This window comes from Arachis hypogaea, chromosome 16 (genome assembly GCF_003086295.3).
Source record: "Arachis hypogaea cultivar Tifrunner chromosome 16, arahy.Tifrunner.gnm2.J5K5, whole genome shotgun sequence".
Taxonomy (NCBI): domain Eukaryota; kingdom Viridiplantae; phylum Streptophyta; class Magnoliopsida; order Fabales; family Fabaceae; genus Arachis; species Arachis hypogaea.
In genome coordinates, this window is record NC_092051.1 from 15,039,125 (window position 1) to 15,059,584 (window position 20,460).

At 33.2% G+C, this 20,460-nt stretch overlaps 2 protein-coding genes across 2 annotated transcripts; one reads left to right on the forward strand and one right to left on the reverse strand.

The window, feature by feature from the left end:
* Positions 1–683: 683 nt before the first annotated feature.
* On the reverse strand, positions 684–2,804 carry LOC112757972 (pentatricopeptide repeat-containing protein At5g04780, mitochondrial-like). The gene has a single exon (XM_025806517.3). The coding sequence runs from the start codon at positions 2,802–2,804 to the stop codon at positions 684–686; it is 2,121 nt and encodes a 706-aa protein (XP_025662302.1).
* A 2,698-nt stretch (positions 2,805–5,502) lies between these two features.
* Positions 5,503–6,693, forward strand: LOC112758387 (hydrophobic protein LTI6A). Its single transcript, XM_025807054.3, has 3 exons — positions 5,503–5,678; positions 5,767–5,862; positions 6,256–6,693. Exons 1-2 carry the CDS (start codon positions 5,592–5,594, stop codon positions 5,848–5,850), a joined length of 171 nt encoding a protein of 56 aa, XP_025662839.1. The 5' UTR covers positions 5,503–5,591; the 3' UTR covers positions 5,851–5,862; positions 6,256–6,693.
* Positions 6,694–20,460: the final 13,767 nt, after the last annotated feature.

The window sequence follows — 20,460 nt, forward strand, 5'->3', positions numbered from 1 at the left end:
AGATCTTTACAAGGCGTGCCTAGCACTAACCAGTACATCTTTGGTTAAGAAAATTTCATATTCTCCAAGAACCAGACTCTTAAATCAAGCACGTCGTTCTTCCTTCTTTGGGAGTGGACAGGAAACTCCAGCGTTTGGTTGCGAAAATTGCATTCTACTAATTGTCAATGGTTATGCATGTATTTTGTATCATTGTACGTGTAAATGGTTTCTGATGTTTTCGACACTTCCATATTTGATTGTCATTTCTTTCCAGATGCACTTGAAACAATAACCCTTCAACTATAAATCCTGAATCCTGTAACAACATAGCCACAATCGAATTTAGTTAAATTAGAATATGTGTATGGTGGGTCAATGGGAGAGAGCGTTGTAAAACATATCACGTAAAAAACTAAAAATAATTCATCTCGGTTGATTTCGTTACGTTAAAAGGAAGCTTTCCTTACAATTATAAACATTTGAATTAAGACATGAAAAAGATTGGCCATGCATCTCTGTCAGAAAAGGATGACTGTTGGTTCCCGGTGTCACTTGTCAACGACATGCGAAGAACTTAAAACATCAAAGAAATCATTATAACTTCAGTATTATTCTTGAAACTAAGTGAAAAGGGAGCACACTGGAATCCCCCTGAATTAAGCAGTTCTGTTCATATGGTTAACATATGTTTCAACTTTCAGTCACCAATAATCTCTACACGAGCACAAGCCATTAGTGAATCGATGAAACCTATTGATATCTCTTACGATAATCTCTCTCTGAAAAATCTCCGAAGCAAACTTCATAACAGTATGACAATCACCACAAGTCCTCAAATTCTTCTTTATCCTTACAGGAGATCCAGCTGGGAGGACCAGAAGACCAAATGCAAGAGCTAATTTCTCACTGTGATACCACAAACTCTGCTCTTCAGACCCTTCTGCACTGTTGGTTGCAAACTGTGTCTCAGCAGCATATCCTCTCTTCTTTACCAATTCCTTTAGCTTCTGTAACATTTCATAGATCTCATCGGTCCTTGAATGTGACCTATCATTCACAGTGAATGTAAAGGTCTTGTTCTTAACATCAATCCAGCTACATCCAATCTCTTTCCTTACCCCCTTGATCCCCATCAATTGCCTGACCTCATTAGCTTTTTCCAACATCCCATGTCGTAAATAGATATTAGAAAGAAGCACATAGTTTCCTGGATTATCTGGTTCCAACTCGAATAGCTTGTCCGCAACCTCCCTGCCCATTTCAAGATTGCCGTACTTTCCGCATGCTCCAAGCAAAGCCCCCCAAGTTGATGAGTCAGGCTTGATTGGCATTGATTCAATGAACTTCCATGCTTCATCCAACCTCCCAACACGACCAAGCAGATCAACCATGCAAGCATAATGTTCAAGCCCAGGTTCTATATTATGGACGTTAGTCATGGAATTGAAGTACCTAAATCCATCTTCAACCTGTCCAGTATGGCTGCAAGCTGACAGCACAGAAACAAAAGTGATGTGCTCCGGCACAATTCCCTCTTTGAGCATGTCCTCAAATAACCCAATTGCTTCATTTGCGCAGCCATGTTGGTGGCAAACCGCTATCATAGCTGTCCAACAAACCACATTGCGATGCTCAGTTTCTTCAAATACCCGATAAGCATCAAACAAGTTCCCACATTTGCCATACATCATTACCAGTGAGCTCGATACACATGCATTTTTTACATGCCCAAGCTTTAATATCTGGTTGTGGATCAAGGTTCCTTGAGTTAAAGCAGCAATGCTGGCACAAGCATGAAGAACAGAGGAATACGAAGCTTCATCTGGCAAGATGCCTTCCCTCTTCATGGCCCTGAAATAGCTGCAAGCTTCCTCAAAGTGTTCACTGTGTACACATCCCATGATCATTACGTTCCAGGTAACAACATCTCTCTCTCCATCAGCATGGAACAACTTGGCCGCATCATCAAACAACCTGCATTTATTGTACATGTCCATCAACGAGTTCTTCACATAAACCAACACAAGTAAACCACGCTTCAAACCATTCCCATGCAGCTGCTTGCCGAAATCCATGTCAACCACAGCAGCACAAGCAGCGAACACACCCGAAAAGCTAACCTGATCAGGAGGAAGCGAGGCCTGGCGGACAACCTCCCTAAAAATCCCAATAGCACGATTATACAAGTTATTTTTCAAAAACCCAACAATCAAAGAGTTCCAAGAGACAAGGTTTCTATGGGGCATTTCATCGAACACCTTCTGTGCCAAAGACATAGAGCCACACTTAGCGTACATGTCAAGCAAGGCACTAGCCACAAAGGTATCAGTGTCAAATCCATGTTTATAAACCAAAGCATGCAGTTGTTGACCGTGGGTAACAAGGTTTGTGTGGGCGCAAGCGGGCAAGACGGCAGAGAATGTGTAATTGTTGGGATAAATGCCGGTGCATCTCATGCGGTTGAAGTAGGAGATGGCAAGGAATGGGTTGTTGAAGCGCGAGAGGTAGGTGATGAGGGTGGTGAAAGTGACGACGTTGATGGAGGCGCGTGGGGTTGAGGTAAAGAAGAGGAGGGAGTGATGGATGGAACCGCATTTGGCGTACAGGAGGAGGAGGTTGTTGAAGAGTATAGGGTGGGAGGCGTAGTTGGCTGTGATGATTTGGGTGTGGATTTGCGTGGCGTGTTTGAGGTTCTTGAATTGGGAAGCATTGTTGATGACGGAATTGAGCTGATCCGGTGAGTGATGATATTCATGGAATTGCACTGCAAATTTGCTTCTTCTGCTAATAACATACTGTCTTAGTAGAAACCCAAGTTTCATTTCATAAGGCTAGTAACTTAGAAGAACCACTAACCAACTAATTTGCTTTGTTTTGTTGTTGGGCCAGGCCTTATGATTTGGGCCTCGCCAAGGCCCAAGTAGAGAAGTGGCTACCCCTTTGTTAATTAATTAATTAATTAATTAATGATCGTAAAGCAGAAGCAAAGAATGAAAGGGGGATTAAGGTGGTTTAAAGTTTAAACAGCATGGCATCATGTGAAGTGAACGTGTCGGCCGGGGGTGGCTGGCTGGGTGCATGTGGAGGAGGTGGGAAGCTAATTAGTTAAGTTCATTCGCTTTCTCCCAGATCATTGCTTTCTTAGGAAGACTTTAATTTATACTTGTGCACATCGCACCATGCCGAGTAATAATACGAGAGAATAAATTCCATATGTCAATATATGCATGCACATGGAAGGAGGCAGTGGCAGCCAGCCCAGCCACCCACACGTGAATGACGTGATGGGGTCAGGTTAAACCAATTCCTCCATTCTCGACTCCAGTTACTTCCTTCCTTCCTTTCTTCCTTCCTTTAATGCCGGCCGACCAAAAAGCCTTGCGCGTTCTCCCTATTTATCTCTTTCGCTTTTTTCAAAAATTAAAAATATTAAAACAATTCTCAAAATTTATTATTTTTAGTTATTAATATTTAAAAATATAAAATAAAATATGTTATTAAATTAAAAAATTATATTAAAAAATTTAATTAATAATTAAAAATAATAAATTTTTTATAAAAATATTATATCAACACTAAAAATAAATTATCAAATTTAATATTTTATTTTTTTTATATATTTTATATAGATAATTAATTTTCGATATGTCGTATGTTGTATCAAAACCTTCTAAAAATCTTGCAGCTGAACACATTTAATTGGCCGAGAAGATAAATATAAACTCCTTAAATAAATTGAAATCTTGCAAAGTTTTGTAGATAGAAATGAGATGTTACCAATATCTATGTATCTTAACGCCGGAGATAGAGATATCGTTAAAAATAAACACGAGATCCGTGTTATTCTGTTTTTTGTTTTGTTGTATTTGGATCGGTCTTAATCGTACGAGCCACGTCTTAGCTGTTGCACCGTTTCTATCATTTCAAGAATCCATTACAAAATACAAAAGCTAGCCTTTCATTATTTTGTTTACAAGTTTTCTCTCCTAAGATGAAATTTGTCCTACTTTAATGCTAGGTTCAAAGTACAAATGGATTCTCTCAATTATTGAAAAAAATTAAGAGAATAAAGTATGATCTATAAATTTTTAATATATTTTTTTTTATATTTTTTTTATTTTATGTATAATAATTAATAATAAAAAATTACATTTTACTCCTTTAATTATTAAAAAAAATTAAGAAAACCTATTTTCCGTTCAACTCAATAGGTTACCTATTGAAGCATCAACAAGACAAACACAAAAAGTTAATAAAGATAACAATAATAAGGGGGCTCTTTTTTTGCCATTTTCATAAAAATTCGTAAATTGGTTCAAATATTTAACCAATTATTTTACTAAAGATTTAGGATTTGCTAGGAAACTTTTAATCCTTATTTATGTACTATTTTGTTGGATCTCAAAACCAAGTAAACTAACTTTGAAAAAGATTCAAGCTTTACGAATCTAATACAACTCAAATTAAGTCATGGAATTTAATAAATTGAAAAACTTTACAAAAGAAGATGCTTAATTAAATAAGTTTAATTTTAATACACTTATAAAAAAACATTACACAATTAATTAAAATCATTAGATTCGTGCATTTATAGGACTTTTTAAATTATAAATGGTAAAATAAAATACTATATATAATATTCACATAAATATAAAAAAGAATTGTATTAATTTTTAAAAGAATATAAAATAAATATTATAATTATTATTTTACAAAAATATAAGAAAGAACAATAATAATTACTAAAAAAATAAAATAAAATATTAAAATTATTAACAAATCTCAATATAATTAATTATTAAATATTAATTTACATATAATTGATTACATAATATTTTTAAAAAAAAATAGTGTGTACCACGTCAATATATTTAGCATAAAAATATAATCCGGTGTAAAATTAGAATTATTGAATTCTTGATTATTAATTATTGACGATTGACTCAATGAGTCACTGAATAATAATAATAATAATAATAATAATAATAATAATAATAATAATAATAATAATAATAATAATAATAATAATAATAATAATAATAATAATAATAACTAAAAACATATGAAATGAAATATTAGAATATTACCGACAAAGTTTAACATTAATAATTATTAAATATTAATTTATGTATGATTATTACATAATATTTTTTTTTAAGTAGTTAAAAAAAATAACATGTTTAGCATCATAATACAGTCTGTTATAGATTACTATAACAATGACAATAATTATTGATTATTAAAGAATCATAATAATAATTATTAAATAAAATAAAATATCAAAATTATTGATAAATTTTAATATAAATAATTATTAAATATTAATTTATATACACTTGATCATATAAATATTTATTTAAAAATTTATTGAAAAAAAAAATATCCTTAGAAAATATAATTTGTAGTAAAATAATATAATAATTTATTGTTAAAATATGCATTTGCGAAAGTAAAGGTGCCACGTGCATGATAACGGACTTGAATTAATTCGTTGCCTGCTTCGTGCTATAAATATGGAACCTCCACATTCACAGATAGCACTATCAAATACGAAATCTTCTCAAATACAAGCAGCAGAAGCAGTTATTGTAACTTAAGTTTAATCAAAAATGGCGGAAGGCACAGCCACCTGCATAGACATCCTCCTCGCCATCATCCTTCCTCCTCTTGGGGTCTTCCTCAAGTATGGCTGCCATGTACGTTTTCTTAATTACCTTCCTTTTTATCACTTTCTCTCTTCTTAATCATTACTTTAATTAAGTCTCTTGTTAATTACTTGTGCAGGTAGAGTTCTGGATCTGTTTGGTACTCACCCTTTTTGGATATCTCCCTGGAATTATTTATGCTGTCTATGCTATCACCAAGTGATCATCATCTTTGGTACGTAATAATTTCTTTTCCTTTTTTTTTTTTTTCAATTTTTTTAACACAAATTAATTATATGTATAGGGATTTATCTTGTCATATGCTAAGCCTGTCTATAACATAAAATTGTAGCTTAGAAATAATTCAAGGCAAAAGCTATTAGAATAACGTCAGTCACTAGAATATGATTCTGATAAAAAGTAGAAATGGGAAAGGGACATGTAGGTCCAATAAACTCCCACTAATTTGATGCTAAATAATGTTGATTAGGTGACTCTTGGGCCACTTGTAACCAACTTTGCTTTCTATTTTGTCAATAATATATATAATTAAGTTCCTTTAACAAGAAGTTGCTTACAAGGTAGGACATTTTACTTACCTTATGAAGATGAATTCATGTTTTGACAGGTGGCCAATGAACAGTATAGTTCTCAAGTGCATTCCGCGTGTTTCAGTTCAGATATTCCTGTTTTTCTGTAGCCGTTTGATCTTTGATGGGTTAATTAAAAAGTGATTCTTTTTTCTTCTTTTTTTTTCTCTTTTGTTTTATTCTCAGTGTATCACTGTCAATATCCCTTTTTTAGTGACGTGTTAATTAATTATTATTTTCCGTGCTTTATTTTGTTGTATGTAACAACCAAGAGTGGGACTTGGTGTGGTCTCTATACTTGTTTGGAGTTTGGACAACCGAATGAATTGAAAGATAGTACTTGCTAGTCAGGGTCAATAATTTTGTTTACTTGTATTAGACCTCAATCCTAATTAGTAATGTATTCATTCATGTCAAAATGTTCTAATAGTTATCAATTATTATTTTCAAATTAATAAAATTGATTTATTCATCAATTATTATTCATTTATTCTCGTTACACCTTATTATAATTAGTTGTTAGAGCTCACATGGTTTATGCTTTGGCCATGTCCCGCAACCATAGCCAATGCAAAACATGAACAGGTTAAGGTGGACCATCCAATGATAATAACAGATAACACCATCATGGATTTTAGTATCATTTATATCGGTCTTTTTCTTGAAAATAACCAAAGAAGCCGTTTATTTAATTTAACTACTCTCGTAAACATCGGCGAATCTTTCTTTTGGGGTCATAGCCCTCCAAAATTTTTGGAAAAAAACTTAGTAATTTTCTTACATGTAGTATTAGTTACTCGATTGATATTTTTGGTCTTTTTAACTCAAATATCTTAGAGAATTGGGTTTAAATCTATACTCAATTGTAATAATATACAATGTATTAGATTAATAGATGAGATGAACTTAAATAAAATTTTGACTAACTAAAACATTTAATTAAATAAATATAAAACCACAAAACCTTTTTAAAATGAAAAATGTTAGCCAAAAAATGAGGTAAAGTATTAAATTGGTCCTTTTATGTTTGGGTATAGTTCTGTTTTAGTCCTTAAAGTTTAAAGTGGCCTATTTGAATTCAAAAAAGTTTTATTTAGCATCAATTTAGTCCCAGTGAGGTCAAAGTTAAATAATTAACGAAATGTCCTACATAACAATAGTATAAGAACAAAATCGATAATCTGGAGAACAAGTACAAGCTCCAGAGACACAAAATCAACTGTGGATGCATCAATACATTTTTTTATTATTTTTTTATAATATAGATAAAATATTTTCTATAGAACCAAAGAGAATGATAAACAAATGTATTGATGCATCAACGGTTAATTTTGTGCCTCTAGAGCTTGTACTTGTTCTCCAAATTATGGATTTTGTTCTTGTACTATTGTTATATAAGACATTCCGTTAATTATTTAACTTTGACTTCACTGTGGGACTAAATTGATGCTAAATAAAATTTTTTTGGATTCAAATAGGATACTTTAAACCTTAAGAACCAAAACAGAATTACGTGCAAACATAGGAGAGCAATTTAATACTTTACCCTTTTTAAATATTGATGACTAATTGCTGGTTAAAAATAATAAATTAAATATTTTATAATGATGGTTATCAATAGCTAAGAGAAGGGGGGTTGAATCTTGACCTCATTTTTCTTTTACTTTTAATGTTGAGTTTAGTTGAGATATAATGAGCTGAAAATAGGAGAGACTATAATTTTGTCTCTTGACACAGTAGGAGTCAAAACAGAATTGCGTGCAAGTGGTGTAATGAAAAAGTATTGCTGAATAGTAGAATCAGAAGATGCTTCAATTTTGTCTCTTATAATGCAGAACTAGAAACAGAGAAGAGAAAAGATAATGACACACAGATATATTATAGTTCAGCTACTCAGTGCAATGTAACTTACATCCAGTCTCTATAACAACAGTGATGAAATTTCACTATTTTTTAACAGAATTACATTCACCAATTCTCCCTAGAATTCTAATCAATCCTATATGGGACAAATTCAGTTTCTAACCCAAACTAAGCTTGACTAGGAATTCTCCCTAACTTTTCAACAGCAAAGTGTTAACTTAACTTGTAAGAAAATTTTCTCAAGATCATGACAACAAAATAAAAAGACTTACAAAAAATTTCTGAAATAACTATGACTTTTTCTCCAAGTCTAACTCTTTGTCTTTTTCCATTCAATGGCATTTTCTTACAAATCTCACCATTTTACCTTTTACCGTACCATTGAAATACAGAAAGGCTAAATTGAGAAAAAGAGATACTCAATGAAACCCATAAAAGAGAAGAATAAATAGTCCACTGAGCTATGGAAACCCAAACGTAGTGCTCTCTCTTTTTTTTTTCAATCATTGACTATTCACCCCTTTTAATAGAAGAGTGAAGCTTCCTAGACTTGAAACTTGTTTCGGCACTTGTTGGTCTTCTTCTCCAAAAATAATAGTAGCAGCGGCATGACAGAGGAGAGAAAATGTAGAAGCACTGACCAAATCAAACATGTAACTGTATCTTCAATATTCTCTTTCAACTGAATCGTGTATTTTTGCTTTGGCTCCAAGTCAAATTCTTGAGCGTTGATTCACAGCAGAGCGCCTTCATCTTCAACATTTACAACTTTTTACTTTTATGTATGCAAAGAGATGATTTTTTTGTCTAAAATTCAATGAAGCACGAATTGAAACCTCCTTTCTGTGATTTGTTCTTGGATGAGATATTGTCTTTTACCCTAATTTCCTTGACCTTCTCTTACTTAAAATTAAAAACTTTTTTTATCTTTGATTTTGCCCTAACTACATAATTTTCTTTTTCTTTCTTCTTGATTCAGAGAGTTCACATGATGTGATGTGAAAAAAAAAAAGAAAAAAGAGAGAAGAGAGAGTTTTGGTTTTTGGTAGTATAAAGTAAATTGGTTCAAACGAAATGGAATTGAATTCATTAGTTTGTACTTTAAAAAATGAGTTTGAAAATGGATTACTGTTTGGGCTTGACTATGAATATGGACTCCCTTTCTTTCTTTCTTTATGCTTGCATTTTTTATAGAAAATATTTGTGATGGTAGTAAATAAGTCTTGGATTATGGTTACGTGTGTAGGCTAGATGTCATTTGGACTTGTTTTATTTTTTATTGGGCCAAATTCAATTATATTTCTGCATATATACTAAATAGAACAAATCACACAAACAATTGAATAATAATTTAATAATATTTAGTCATTATCTTAATAATTATTTTAGTTGTTTAAACTTAACACATAAACTTTTTAAATTCTAAATTTTGTAAACTTTTGTTTATCTACTAAACTTAAGCTTATTTATTCTTTATCAATTTTTTTGCTAAATAAAGACATTCAAATATTTGATAATTATTATAATTTTTAATATTTATTATTTTAATTATAATTTTAAATATTTTAATAGTTTATATATTTTAATTTTTCTACCACTGTAATAATAAAAAATTAATGCTTTTTTAAAAAAAACTAATATTTTAAAAAGAGAAAATATATATAACTTTAATATTGTTAATTCTAGTTGATAGTTTTACAATTCTAATAATTTATGAAAAAATACGATACAATTTTTAAATTTTAAATTATTGAATTTAATAATAAGTTTGATTTTAATTTAGTTGAAATGAGATTTTGAAAAATGACTCTAAAAGTGGATTTATACCCAAATTATTTAAATAATTATTTTTTTTTATCTAATAAATTTTTGCTCCTCCAAAAATAATGTTCAAGCTCCGCCACTTCTCGCAAGGAATTGAATACTCGGATTGCATATATATCATATGAAATCAAATTTCTAGCTATTAACAAAGTACATATCATGATATCACACACACACACACATATATATATATATATATATATATATATATATATATATATATATATATATATATATATATATATATACTTAGTAACTTTTATGATTTGTAGCTATTAAGTAGTCATTAATGATGATTTTAATGGTGTGAGATTACTCACTTTTTTTTTGCTGGTTACATACTGGTCAGAATTTAATAAAGTTGCTGACTCACTAGACTTTTCCATATATATATATATATCGAGATAAACCTCAAAGTGGTCCTGAAGTTGCACTCGAACTTCATAGTAGTCCCTGAACTTAATAGTTACTCATATTCGTCCCTGAAGTTGCACTCCGGGACTCAGATTCGTCCTTCCGGCACATTCCGTCCATCTGGCACTATCGGAAAGCTGATCTGGACTCTTTCGTGACACGCTGGCTAGGTAACAGCTAGCTGACGTGTATTAGTAAACTTTTATGGTGCAATTTGGTCCCTAAATTAAAATTAAAAATTTTAATCCCCAAATTTAATTATTATTCTCTTCTCTATAGTAGTAACCCTCTCTTTTCTTTTCTTCTCTTCTCTTCTCCATATGGATGTGAAAGAGACTACAAATTATAACTTTATTGAAAGCACGCATATGTTTTGTTAATTAAAAGTCATATACTATGTCTTTGTATTTAACATTTTATGCACTCATTTAACTCTAGTTTAATTAAAATGTTTTACAAAAATCTATCTCTTGTATTTACGGAATTAAAAAATTACATCGTTATTATTATATACTACATTACATTTTCTTTCGAATCCTGTTCCAAAATAACCATGCATCATCCTAATTTAACTGTCATTCACATAGTATTAATATAAAGTGTTATATTATGGCATTTCAAATCGTATGACATCTCCATTAAAATGACGTGTCTAAGATTTTCTTATAATTAAATAGATATTTTAAATTAATTAAGAATAATATTAGAGAAACAAAAAAATAGCAAAAATTTACCTAATTTAATATTTATTATTTTAGTCTCTAATTAATAAAAAATTAATTAAGCAAAATAAATATAATTAACTAATTTAAGATACTAATTTGATCATATTAAAATATTAATCATATCATCTTTTTGTTTGTAAATGTCATGCTGACATTTTAACATTTTATATTAGCATTAGAAATGAGTTGAGATTCACAATTTATGAATTTAGGAATCAATTTAATCATTTTCAAAAGTCAACAAATTTTTATGAATGTTCACAATTTTAAAAACTAAACTTTGCATTATTTCTTTAATTATATATCACATAACTTTTTTTTACCTTATAATCTCACTATCTTTCTTACAGAAAAAAAGGATAAAAGCGGTTAAATTTGTTCAAATAATGATTGTTAAGAAGACTCTAGTTGTTGTTATTGTTATAAGATACTTCAACTAAAAATAAACAAAAAGAAAAATCTTGTGAATTTGGGATATGAAGATCTATGTCTGTAAAGAAAAGAGGGATTACTGTAGAGAAGAAAATGATGATTAAATTTGGGGATTAAAATTTTTAATTTTGATTTAGAGACCAAATTGCACCATAAAAATTTACTAATCGACGTCAGCTAGCCGTTACCTGGCCAGCGTGTCACGGAGGAGTCCAGATCAGCTTTTCGATGGTGCCAGGTGGATGGAATATGTCGGAAGGACGAATTTGAGTCCCGAAATGCAACTTTAAAGATGAATATGGATAACTTTTAAGTTTAGAGACTACTATAAAACTCGAGTGCAAGTTCAGGGGCACTTTAAAACTTATCTCTATATATATCACTATCACTTTTATTTATAAATAAATTAATTTTCGATAAATAATCGCGAAAGCACTCTCACGTTAATAATGTTGGAGATACATACTTGTTCAATTCGACCCCGTAACACAAAACAGAATTGCATTAAAAATAGAGCTTATTTTTAAGCACTCACAAGGTACAATATTTTACTTTACACCATCGTCAATTATATCTGTTTTTATTTTAAATAATTATTTATGTAATTAATATAAAAAATAGTTATATTTATTAATATAATATTATATAATTAAATGTACATGTTATCAGTAAATTAAAATTAAATTTTTAAAAATAAATATATTTTATGAATAATGATTTCTTAGACACGCACTAGCGATGAATTCTGATTCAAAGGAACTATAGAGTAGTAGTTGGAACTCTTTGACCTGAAAAACAGGGAAGAAGAAATGTTCATGGACTGCTTCTCTTATTTGGTAATGATAAATTTTATGGTGTTTATAATTTGGAATTTAATTTTTATTTAATTTATTTTTTTATGATAAATTTTGAATATTTTATAATTAATTATTTTTAAAATTAATATTAATTTGGGTAAAATATATTTTTTGTCCCTAAAGTTTGACAAAAGTTTCAAAAATACCTCTAAGTTTTATTTTGTTTCAATTTTATTCCAAAAGTTTTCGATTTGCATCAAATATACCCCTGACGGCTAACTTTTTAAAAAATTTAAGACCAATTCAATAACAATTTCATAAGAACAACCCTCAATACAAGCAAATCAAGCACAATTTCTATGCATTATTGTTAAATTAGTCTTAAATTTTTTGAAAATTTAGCCGTCGAGGGTATACTTGATGCAAATCGAAAACTTTTGAGACAAAATTGAAACAAAATAAAACTTAGGAGTATTTTTGAAACTTTTACCAAACTTCAGGGACAAAAAATATACTTTACCCTATTAATTTTTAATTTTTTTTAGTAAGTTAAACAAATACTTTTAAGTAACATAGCAATCACTGTAGGATAAATTTGTAAGGCAAGTAAGTAGAGTGGACTTGGAGGATAGGCCCAAATGTCAATAGAAGAGGATCTCTAATTTGGTGTGCGTCTGGGAGCCTCCGTCCAAATTGCGTGTTTGGAGAATGGGGGTGGGGTGGTACCTACAAAAACACTCCGATGCCTAAGTTAGCAAATGAGGTAGGTAGGTTTAACAGAGTATTGGAATTTAGAGATACATGAAGGGTGTCAGTGTATTTATAATGGTGATCGAATAACCACGTTGAAGTAGTTCCACTTCTGAAGGTGGATAATCGTCCATTTATCTTATGACTGTTGAGATACTGCTTCTGTAAGTGGATGAGAGATTTTATAGGGCAGTTACTTATTTGAATAAGTGTTATCTGCCACCTCATCTCGAACCCGACCTCCTTAGAGAGAGGCTCGTGTCGAACCCGACCTCTTTTATGAGAAGTCGGTTAGATGTTAAAACCAACTTTTGGATTGGACCTTTTTAACTTACTTAAGTCTAGACTATGATATTAGGCCAGGATATGAACAATAAAAAACTTACTAAAATAAATAAAGATGTTTGAAGATCGAGACTTCACCGCAAGCCCACAGCAAATTGTTTCTATTGAAATAACTTCAGTAGAAGAGTTCTCAAATAGGAGTTCTCTATAATTTCTTTATATTTCTTCTCTTTTGGTGGTTGTTTTCATACTTTTCTGAACCACGTTGTATCCAATTATTCATTGAATCAAGTATAAATTTGAAATAAATAAAATATTTTAATTTTATTTGTCATGCATGAAACATACAAAAAAATTTTAGAGATAAATATAAATTATGTGCTCTCTCTCCTCTTTTTTTTTTTTTTTTATGATAGCTCTCTCTCTTCTTTTTTTTTTTTTTTGGATATTGGCCATTAAGGCCCAAGCTACCCAACCAATCACAGCTCAACCTAATTTCCTAATTCATTCAATTTTGAATCTTCCTATCCTTTCGTTACTTTGTGCTCTAATTAACCACCACAGGTATACTCATTCCTTCAAGCAATTAGAATGTTGAAGCCGTTGGAACGCTGTTGTTCTCTCCCGAACCCATATTGATATGAATTGTGACTGGTACTTTTGGTTGGTCTCCTCTGCTGTCTGCGCTCTGAATGAAGCTTCGATGCCGAGGGTGCACAAACATGGAAGCTTCCGCTTCCTCTCTGAATTTGTAATTTTGATGATACAGTACTTTCCTATTTGCAGCCTATTTGCTCCGAAACTCCTTTTCTGTACCGAGCCCGCTCCCTTTAAAATAAGGTTTGTTATATCAATTTGATTGCATGTCTTGTTTCATTACAAATTGTTGTTGTCGCTGAAAATTCACTTTCGCCGTTTCTTCATCTTCAATTTCTTTAAATAAGATCGTGGAAGCCTTGTGCTTTCTCAAGTCGAATTTACTCCTGTTGGTTCTCTTTAAATCCCAGATCTTGATATTAACTTTGTTTTATGTTGAGTTTTCTGAGTTTTCTGAATTTTCTGAACAGCATGTAGTAATTACTGTTGTTCTCAGTTGTTGAACTTTCTGAATTATTATGTTCCTAACTTTTTTATTGATTTTCTTTTTCCAATTGTTGATAATACGCCGCATCTCCAGTGGTGGTTGCATATTCCAGTTCTGACGAAGGCAATCTGATGCTGCCATTTTAGCAACTGTGTGAGCAAGCAGATTTTTTTCTCTGGGTGTCCAAGTTAGACCACAATTTGGTAATCTTTTTATTAGCTCTCTAATATCCTGTAATATTGCTTCAGTTTCTCCAATGGAAGTATTTGATTTTATGGTTTGGATTAGTTTTAAACTGTCTGATTCAATTAATGGTTTTCCCAAATCCAAATTTTCAATAATAATAAGGGCTTGCCTAATAGCTATAGCTTCAGCTGTTATACTTGAATGTGTGCTAATTTTTCCAGATAAGCCCAACACAATTTTTCCATTATTGTTCCTAATGACCACATATATTGCTCCTTTTTCCATCCTCCTTCCTGAAAGCAGCATCCACATTAGCCTTTAACCAATCTTCCGGTGGAGGCCTCCATCTGATCAAGTGTGCTGTTCTATTTTTCTCGCTCTTCTTTTCTACAAATTGCTGGTCTGTTGAGTTCCAAAATAGATTCTCTATCAGTTTAGCTCTTTTAATTGTTCATTCTGGTTGAATACTCTGTTGCTGAAATATTTTCTGATTTCTTGTCTTCCACACCTCCCAAGCTAGAAATCCGATTCTACTTATTCTCATCTCTTGACGATCTCCTCCCTATTTTTTTATTTTTTCTATATATTCCATCAACCAGTCCCCAAACAATTTTACTGAATCTACTATGGGTGTGCATTGACATTCAGCCCCAAACCAGGTGGCTCGCGTCCATTCGCAGAGAAGCAGGGCATGCTCTATAGTTTCAGTTTCCGTGTTACACACTTGGCAAATAGGACTAGCTATCAATCTCTTCTTATATAAGTTAGTATTTACGGGTAGGATATCTTGAGCTGCTTTCCATAAGAATGTTCTGATTTTTGGAGGAACTTTCATATTCCAAATCTCATTCCATAGTCCCTTTCTATCAGTGCTTGTTGAAGGGCCATTTTGAGTTTTTTCCTGCACTTCTAATCTTGCTGCTTGATAACCAGTTTTGATTGTATACGTACCATCTTCTCTCCAAAGCTAATATAGAGTGTCATGCCTTTTTATTGTGCTTATTGGTGTTTTCATTATGCTATCTGCTATCTCTTGTGAAAATATTGAGTAAATTTTGATTTTGTCCCACTCGTCACTTTCATTGAGTAGCTCCTTTACTTTCCTGTCGTCTGCTATCCCCAAATTAAGTTCTTTTTTTTCTCCCCGCTATCCAATTGTCCTTCCTTATGCTAACATGAGTGTCATCTCCTATACACCACTTTTCCTGTTTTCGGAGCAGCTCCCTACCTTGTAAAATACTTTTCTATACCCACAAAGCATTTCTTGAAGCCTTCGCTTCCCAAAAGTTCTCTCTCGGCAAATAAACGGCCTTAGGATTTGCACCCATGTTGCATTCGGATCTTTTATGATTCTCCAAGCTTGCTTAGCCAAATAAGCTAGGTTTTGAATTTCTACATCTTTAAAACCCAGCCCCCTGTCCCTTTTACTTGCTGTTATAAATTTCCAGCTCTTCCAGTGTATGCCTCGCTCTTTTCCTGATGAAGCCCACCAAAATCTCGCCACCCTTGAGCTTAACCTTCTACAAAAGCCTTTTGAAAATATAATCACATTCATCGCATAAGACGGTATTGCTTGCACAACTGCTTTTATTAAAGTTTCTTTCCCTGCTTGACTTAACAGATTTTCTTTCCAACCTTCAAGCTTGTTTATGACCTTCTCCTTGATCCATGCTAAAGCTCTATTTTGGGACCTTTCCTAGTTGGCTGGCAGCCCCAAATACTTCTCTGGAGTATCCCATGACGCCATGCTGAGAATCTCCTCGATGTTCACTCTAGTCTGTAAAGGCACTTGATATCCAAAAGTGATTCCTGATTTGTCTAGATTGATTTTTTGACCCGAAGCTTCAATGTATTCATTCAAAACTGTAATGATCTGAAAAATCTCCTCCTCCTTTGCTTCTAACAAAATGATGCAGTCATCTGCAAAAAGTAGATGAGAGATGGTGGGTGCTGTTGATGCTATTTTGAATCCTGAGATCCTGCCTTCTCTTTGTGCCTCACTCATTAGGACTGTTAACACCTCTGCTGCCATTATAAATAAATACGGTGATAAGGGATCTCCCTGTCGAAGTCCTCTATATGGCTTGATTTTTCTTGATAGCTCTCCATTAATTTTGAATCTATAGATAATACTTGTAACACATGCCATCATCAACTTCACCCACCTGGCTTGAAAACCGAAAGCTGTGAGGATCTTTTCTAGGAAGTCCCATTCAAGCCTATCGTAAGCCTTATTCATGTCTAGCTTAATTGCTAAATTTTTGGAACTGTTTTTTTTTCTTTTCTGTTAAGGCTATAATAAGCCTCTTGTACTATAATGATATTGTCTTGTATGAATCTACCCCCACAAACGCACTTTGAGTTGGCGATATAACTTTTTCTATCATCTTCTTTATTCTCTGTACTAGAACTTTTGCTAGGATTTTATAGATAAAATTGCAACAGCTAATGGGTCGCAGCTGGTTGAGGTTCTCTAGGTTCTTGATCTTAGGAATTAGGACCACTGTTGTCTCGCTCACCTCTTCAGGCATGTACCCATTATTGAAAAAATCCTTCACTATCACGCACACGTCATTCTTAATGACCTCCCAATATTTCTGATAAAACAATCCACTCAAACCATCAGGCCCAGGTGCCTTAAGACCTCCCATGCCAAAGACTGCCTTTCTTATCTCCTCCTCTGTAACTTCTTTTAATAGCTCATCATTCATTTCTTCAGTTACCACTCTTGGAATCTTATTGATGGTTTTTTCGAAATCCTGCCTTTTTGTTGAACTGAAAAGGCTCTGAAAATGGCTCTCAATGTGTTCCATTATTTTCCATTTTCCATTCAGCCATTGTCCCGTACTATCTTTTAATTTTTCTATACAGTTTCTGTCTCTTCTCTGAATATCAGTCGCATGAAAAAATGCCGTATTCTTATCGCCCCACCTTAGCCACTTTATTCTAGATTGTTGCCCCCAGTATTTTTCCTCTTGCTTCCATAGTTTTGCTATCCCTTCTTTTAACTCTAGGATCCTTTTCTGTTGCTCTTCTGAAATTTCTGATGCTTGTAGTCCTCTAAGTTCCTCTTTCATTCTTTGAATTTCCCTATCTGCTCTTTTGAAGGTCATCTTGCTCCATGTCTTTGAGTTCTTCTTTGTAGTTTTTAATCTTTTCCATCATCTTACTCCAGTTATCTCCATTTGATTTCTCCTTGTTCCAGCTTTTGGTAACTACTTTCTCACAGTCTTCGTGATCGACCCAATACGATTCAAATTTAAAGCTCTTCCCTGATTTGTTTTTCGGCTCTAAATTTAGAATGATTGGGCAATGGTCTGAACTTATGGCTGGCATGAATGTCAAGGTGGCATGTTGAAACATACTTCTCCAAACCCAATTGGCTAGCGCTCTATCTATTCTCTTCCTCGTAATCACTCCGTTCCTCGGGTTGTTAAACCAAGTAAATCTACCTCCTTTCAACTCTATATCCATTAAAGCATTAGCATCAACAAAATATCTAAACTCCCTTACCTGATTCTGTGGCTTCGGGTGTAGTCCCACATTCTCCTCTTGTGCTAATACATCATTAAAGTCTCCTATGAACAGTTGGGACATGTCTCTATGATTATTACTTGATGTGATATCCTTCCACAACTCCTTTCTTCTCCTAAAAATAGGATTTCCATAGACAAAATTACAATACCATATATTTCCTTTTTTGTCTTCAATACGGGCTTTAATGTAATTGTCACACCAAAAATAAACATTAACATTATATATTGCATTCCAAAATAAGCAAAGACCACCGGACAATCCCCGGGGTTCAATGCAAAAAGCTTCCTCAAAATGTAGCCTTTTCCTAATTTTCATGACAGTTTTTTCTTTTGCTCTAGTTTCTATTACAAATACTATGGCTGGCTTTATCTGTTTACATAAGTTTTGGAGCTCCGAAATTGCCGCGGGAGCCGCCAACCCATGACAATTCCAACTTATTATACTCATGGCTGGGTTGGAGGCATGTTAAGGCCCGCCTCCTCAGCCATAAACTCTTCCATGACAGCTTATCTGGTTTGCCTTTCTCGTTCCAACATTCCTGAATCTTGCTCCTCTAATTCTGCCTTGCCTTTTTTTCTTGCCTTGATGTTTTGATTCAGCCCCTCTTCACCCTCTTCCACTTCCATTACATGTGCAGCATCCTCATCCTCCCTTTTTCTTTTAAGCTTCAGGCTATCCCTTATGCATCTTGCTAATTCCATCTCACTCTCCTTTGCTATGGTAAGCGGCTGATTGTTGTTACTATTTTCTTCCTCATCCTCCTTAGCCAATTCCACAAAGTATAAATCTCCATTGACTGACATGTGTACTTGTCTTTCTTGTGCCAATCTTGCTGATTTTCCACAGTTTATTTGATTCCAGCATATTTTCTTCTTTTCCACGTGTTCTCCTCTTCCTACTTTATTTTATGCTATGACTCCTTGCTTTTTTTTGTTGATACACCATGTTGTCTTTATTTTTTTGGGCCCCTTTACCCCACTGCTTCTTTAACATTTCTCCAATAGTTAGTTTTTTTCTCATCTTTAGTCTGGCCTATTTTTTCTTGGGTCTTTTTACCTTCCTTGATCATCATGTAGTCTCTTTTTTCAGCTTGACTCTCACTTGGGCCTAATTCTTTCCTCCTGATTATACCCATTTTTTTCTTGGTTGCTTGGTGTATTGGGCTTTCCACTGTTTTAGTTTGGCAGAATACCATGTTGGGTTAGACATTATTTTCTCCTCCTATTGAGCCTGCTCCTTCTTCATTCATTTCTTTGCTTTTATGTTTGTTCCCTTCCATGCCTCCAATGGTTTTCTTTACAATTTATTTGGCCTATCGATCTCTGTACCTAGATTTGATCTATCCCCTGGTCTATCCCTTGAACCAGAGGAGATTTCTTCAATCCTCCTTTCTGTCTGAGCCCCATCACCTAATTTCAAGACAGCAGTATTTTCATCACCCATCAGCTCATCCAGATTAGTCCCTTCATTTTGTTCCAGATTTTTCTGCAATGCCACTTGTCTATTTGCCAATAAATCCTATGTACCATCTACTCTGCCTACTGATTTTACTAAGACACTAGCCTGAGAGCTCCTTACCCACCCTTGACTAGACTCTCCTTCTCTCTCATGGTGCCTTCTCTGCCATACCCTTTTCTGTTGGCTTCTCTCACATGCCTCCCATAGCTCCTCCATCCAGTTGTTTTGATCTTCCTTCTGTCTCCTAATCCCAGCCTTTCTTGCTTCAACATCTATGGACTTCAGACCTGGAGTAGTGAGCTCTGGACCATATTTGGGCATATTAGGATTAACTATGGACATAGCCATCTCCTCAACACAGGTCCTTTTATCATGACCAATCATCCCACACTTATAGCAGTAATCATACAGTTTTTCATATTTTAACGATGCCCATGCATGACTTCCATCAAACTTTTTGAACCAGAATTCAGTTTTTAATGGAAGTTGAATATCAATCTCAACTCTAACTCTCAAAAAAGGTCTAAGCATATTTCCTTCAACAAAAGGATCTTTTGCAGTTATAACCCTACCCAATATTGCTCTTATTTTCTCAGCGTTACTTTTATTGATTTTATCATATGGTAATCCATGTATTTGAATCCAAATAGGAAGCTGATTGTAATTTACCTCATCAATGGACAGATTTGAGCTCCACAATTGAAGACTAAGCATATGGCCTTCTATTCTCCATGGTCCGCCTTCATAAGCTCTCCTTGCTTCGTCTTGACTTTTAAAGTTCAAAATGAAAGACTTAGAACCTGCACTAGTGATCATCAGTCCTTGCGAATCTCCCCACATCTGAAAGATGGTTTTTCGCACTGTAGTCATGTTGAGTGATTTTTTTGT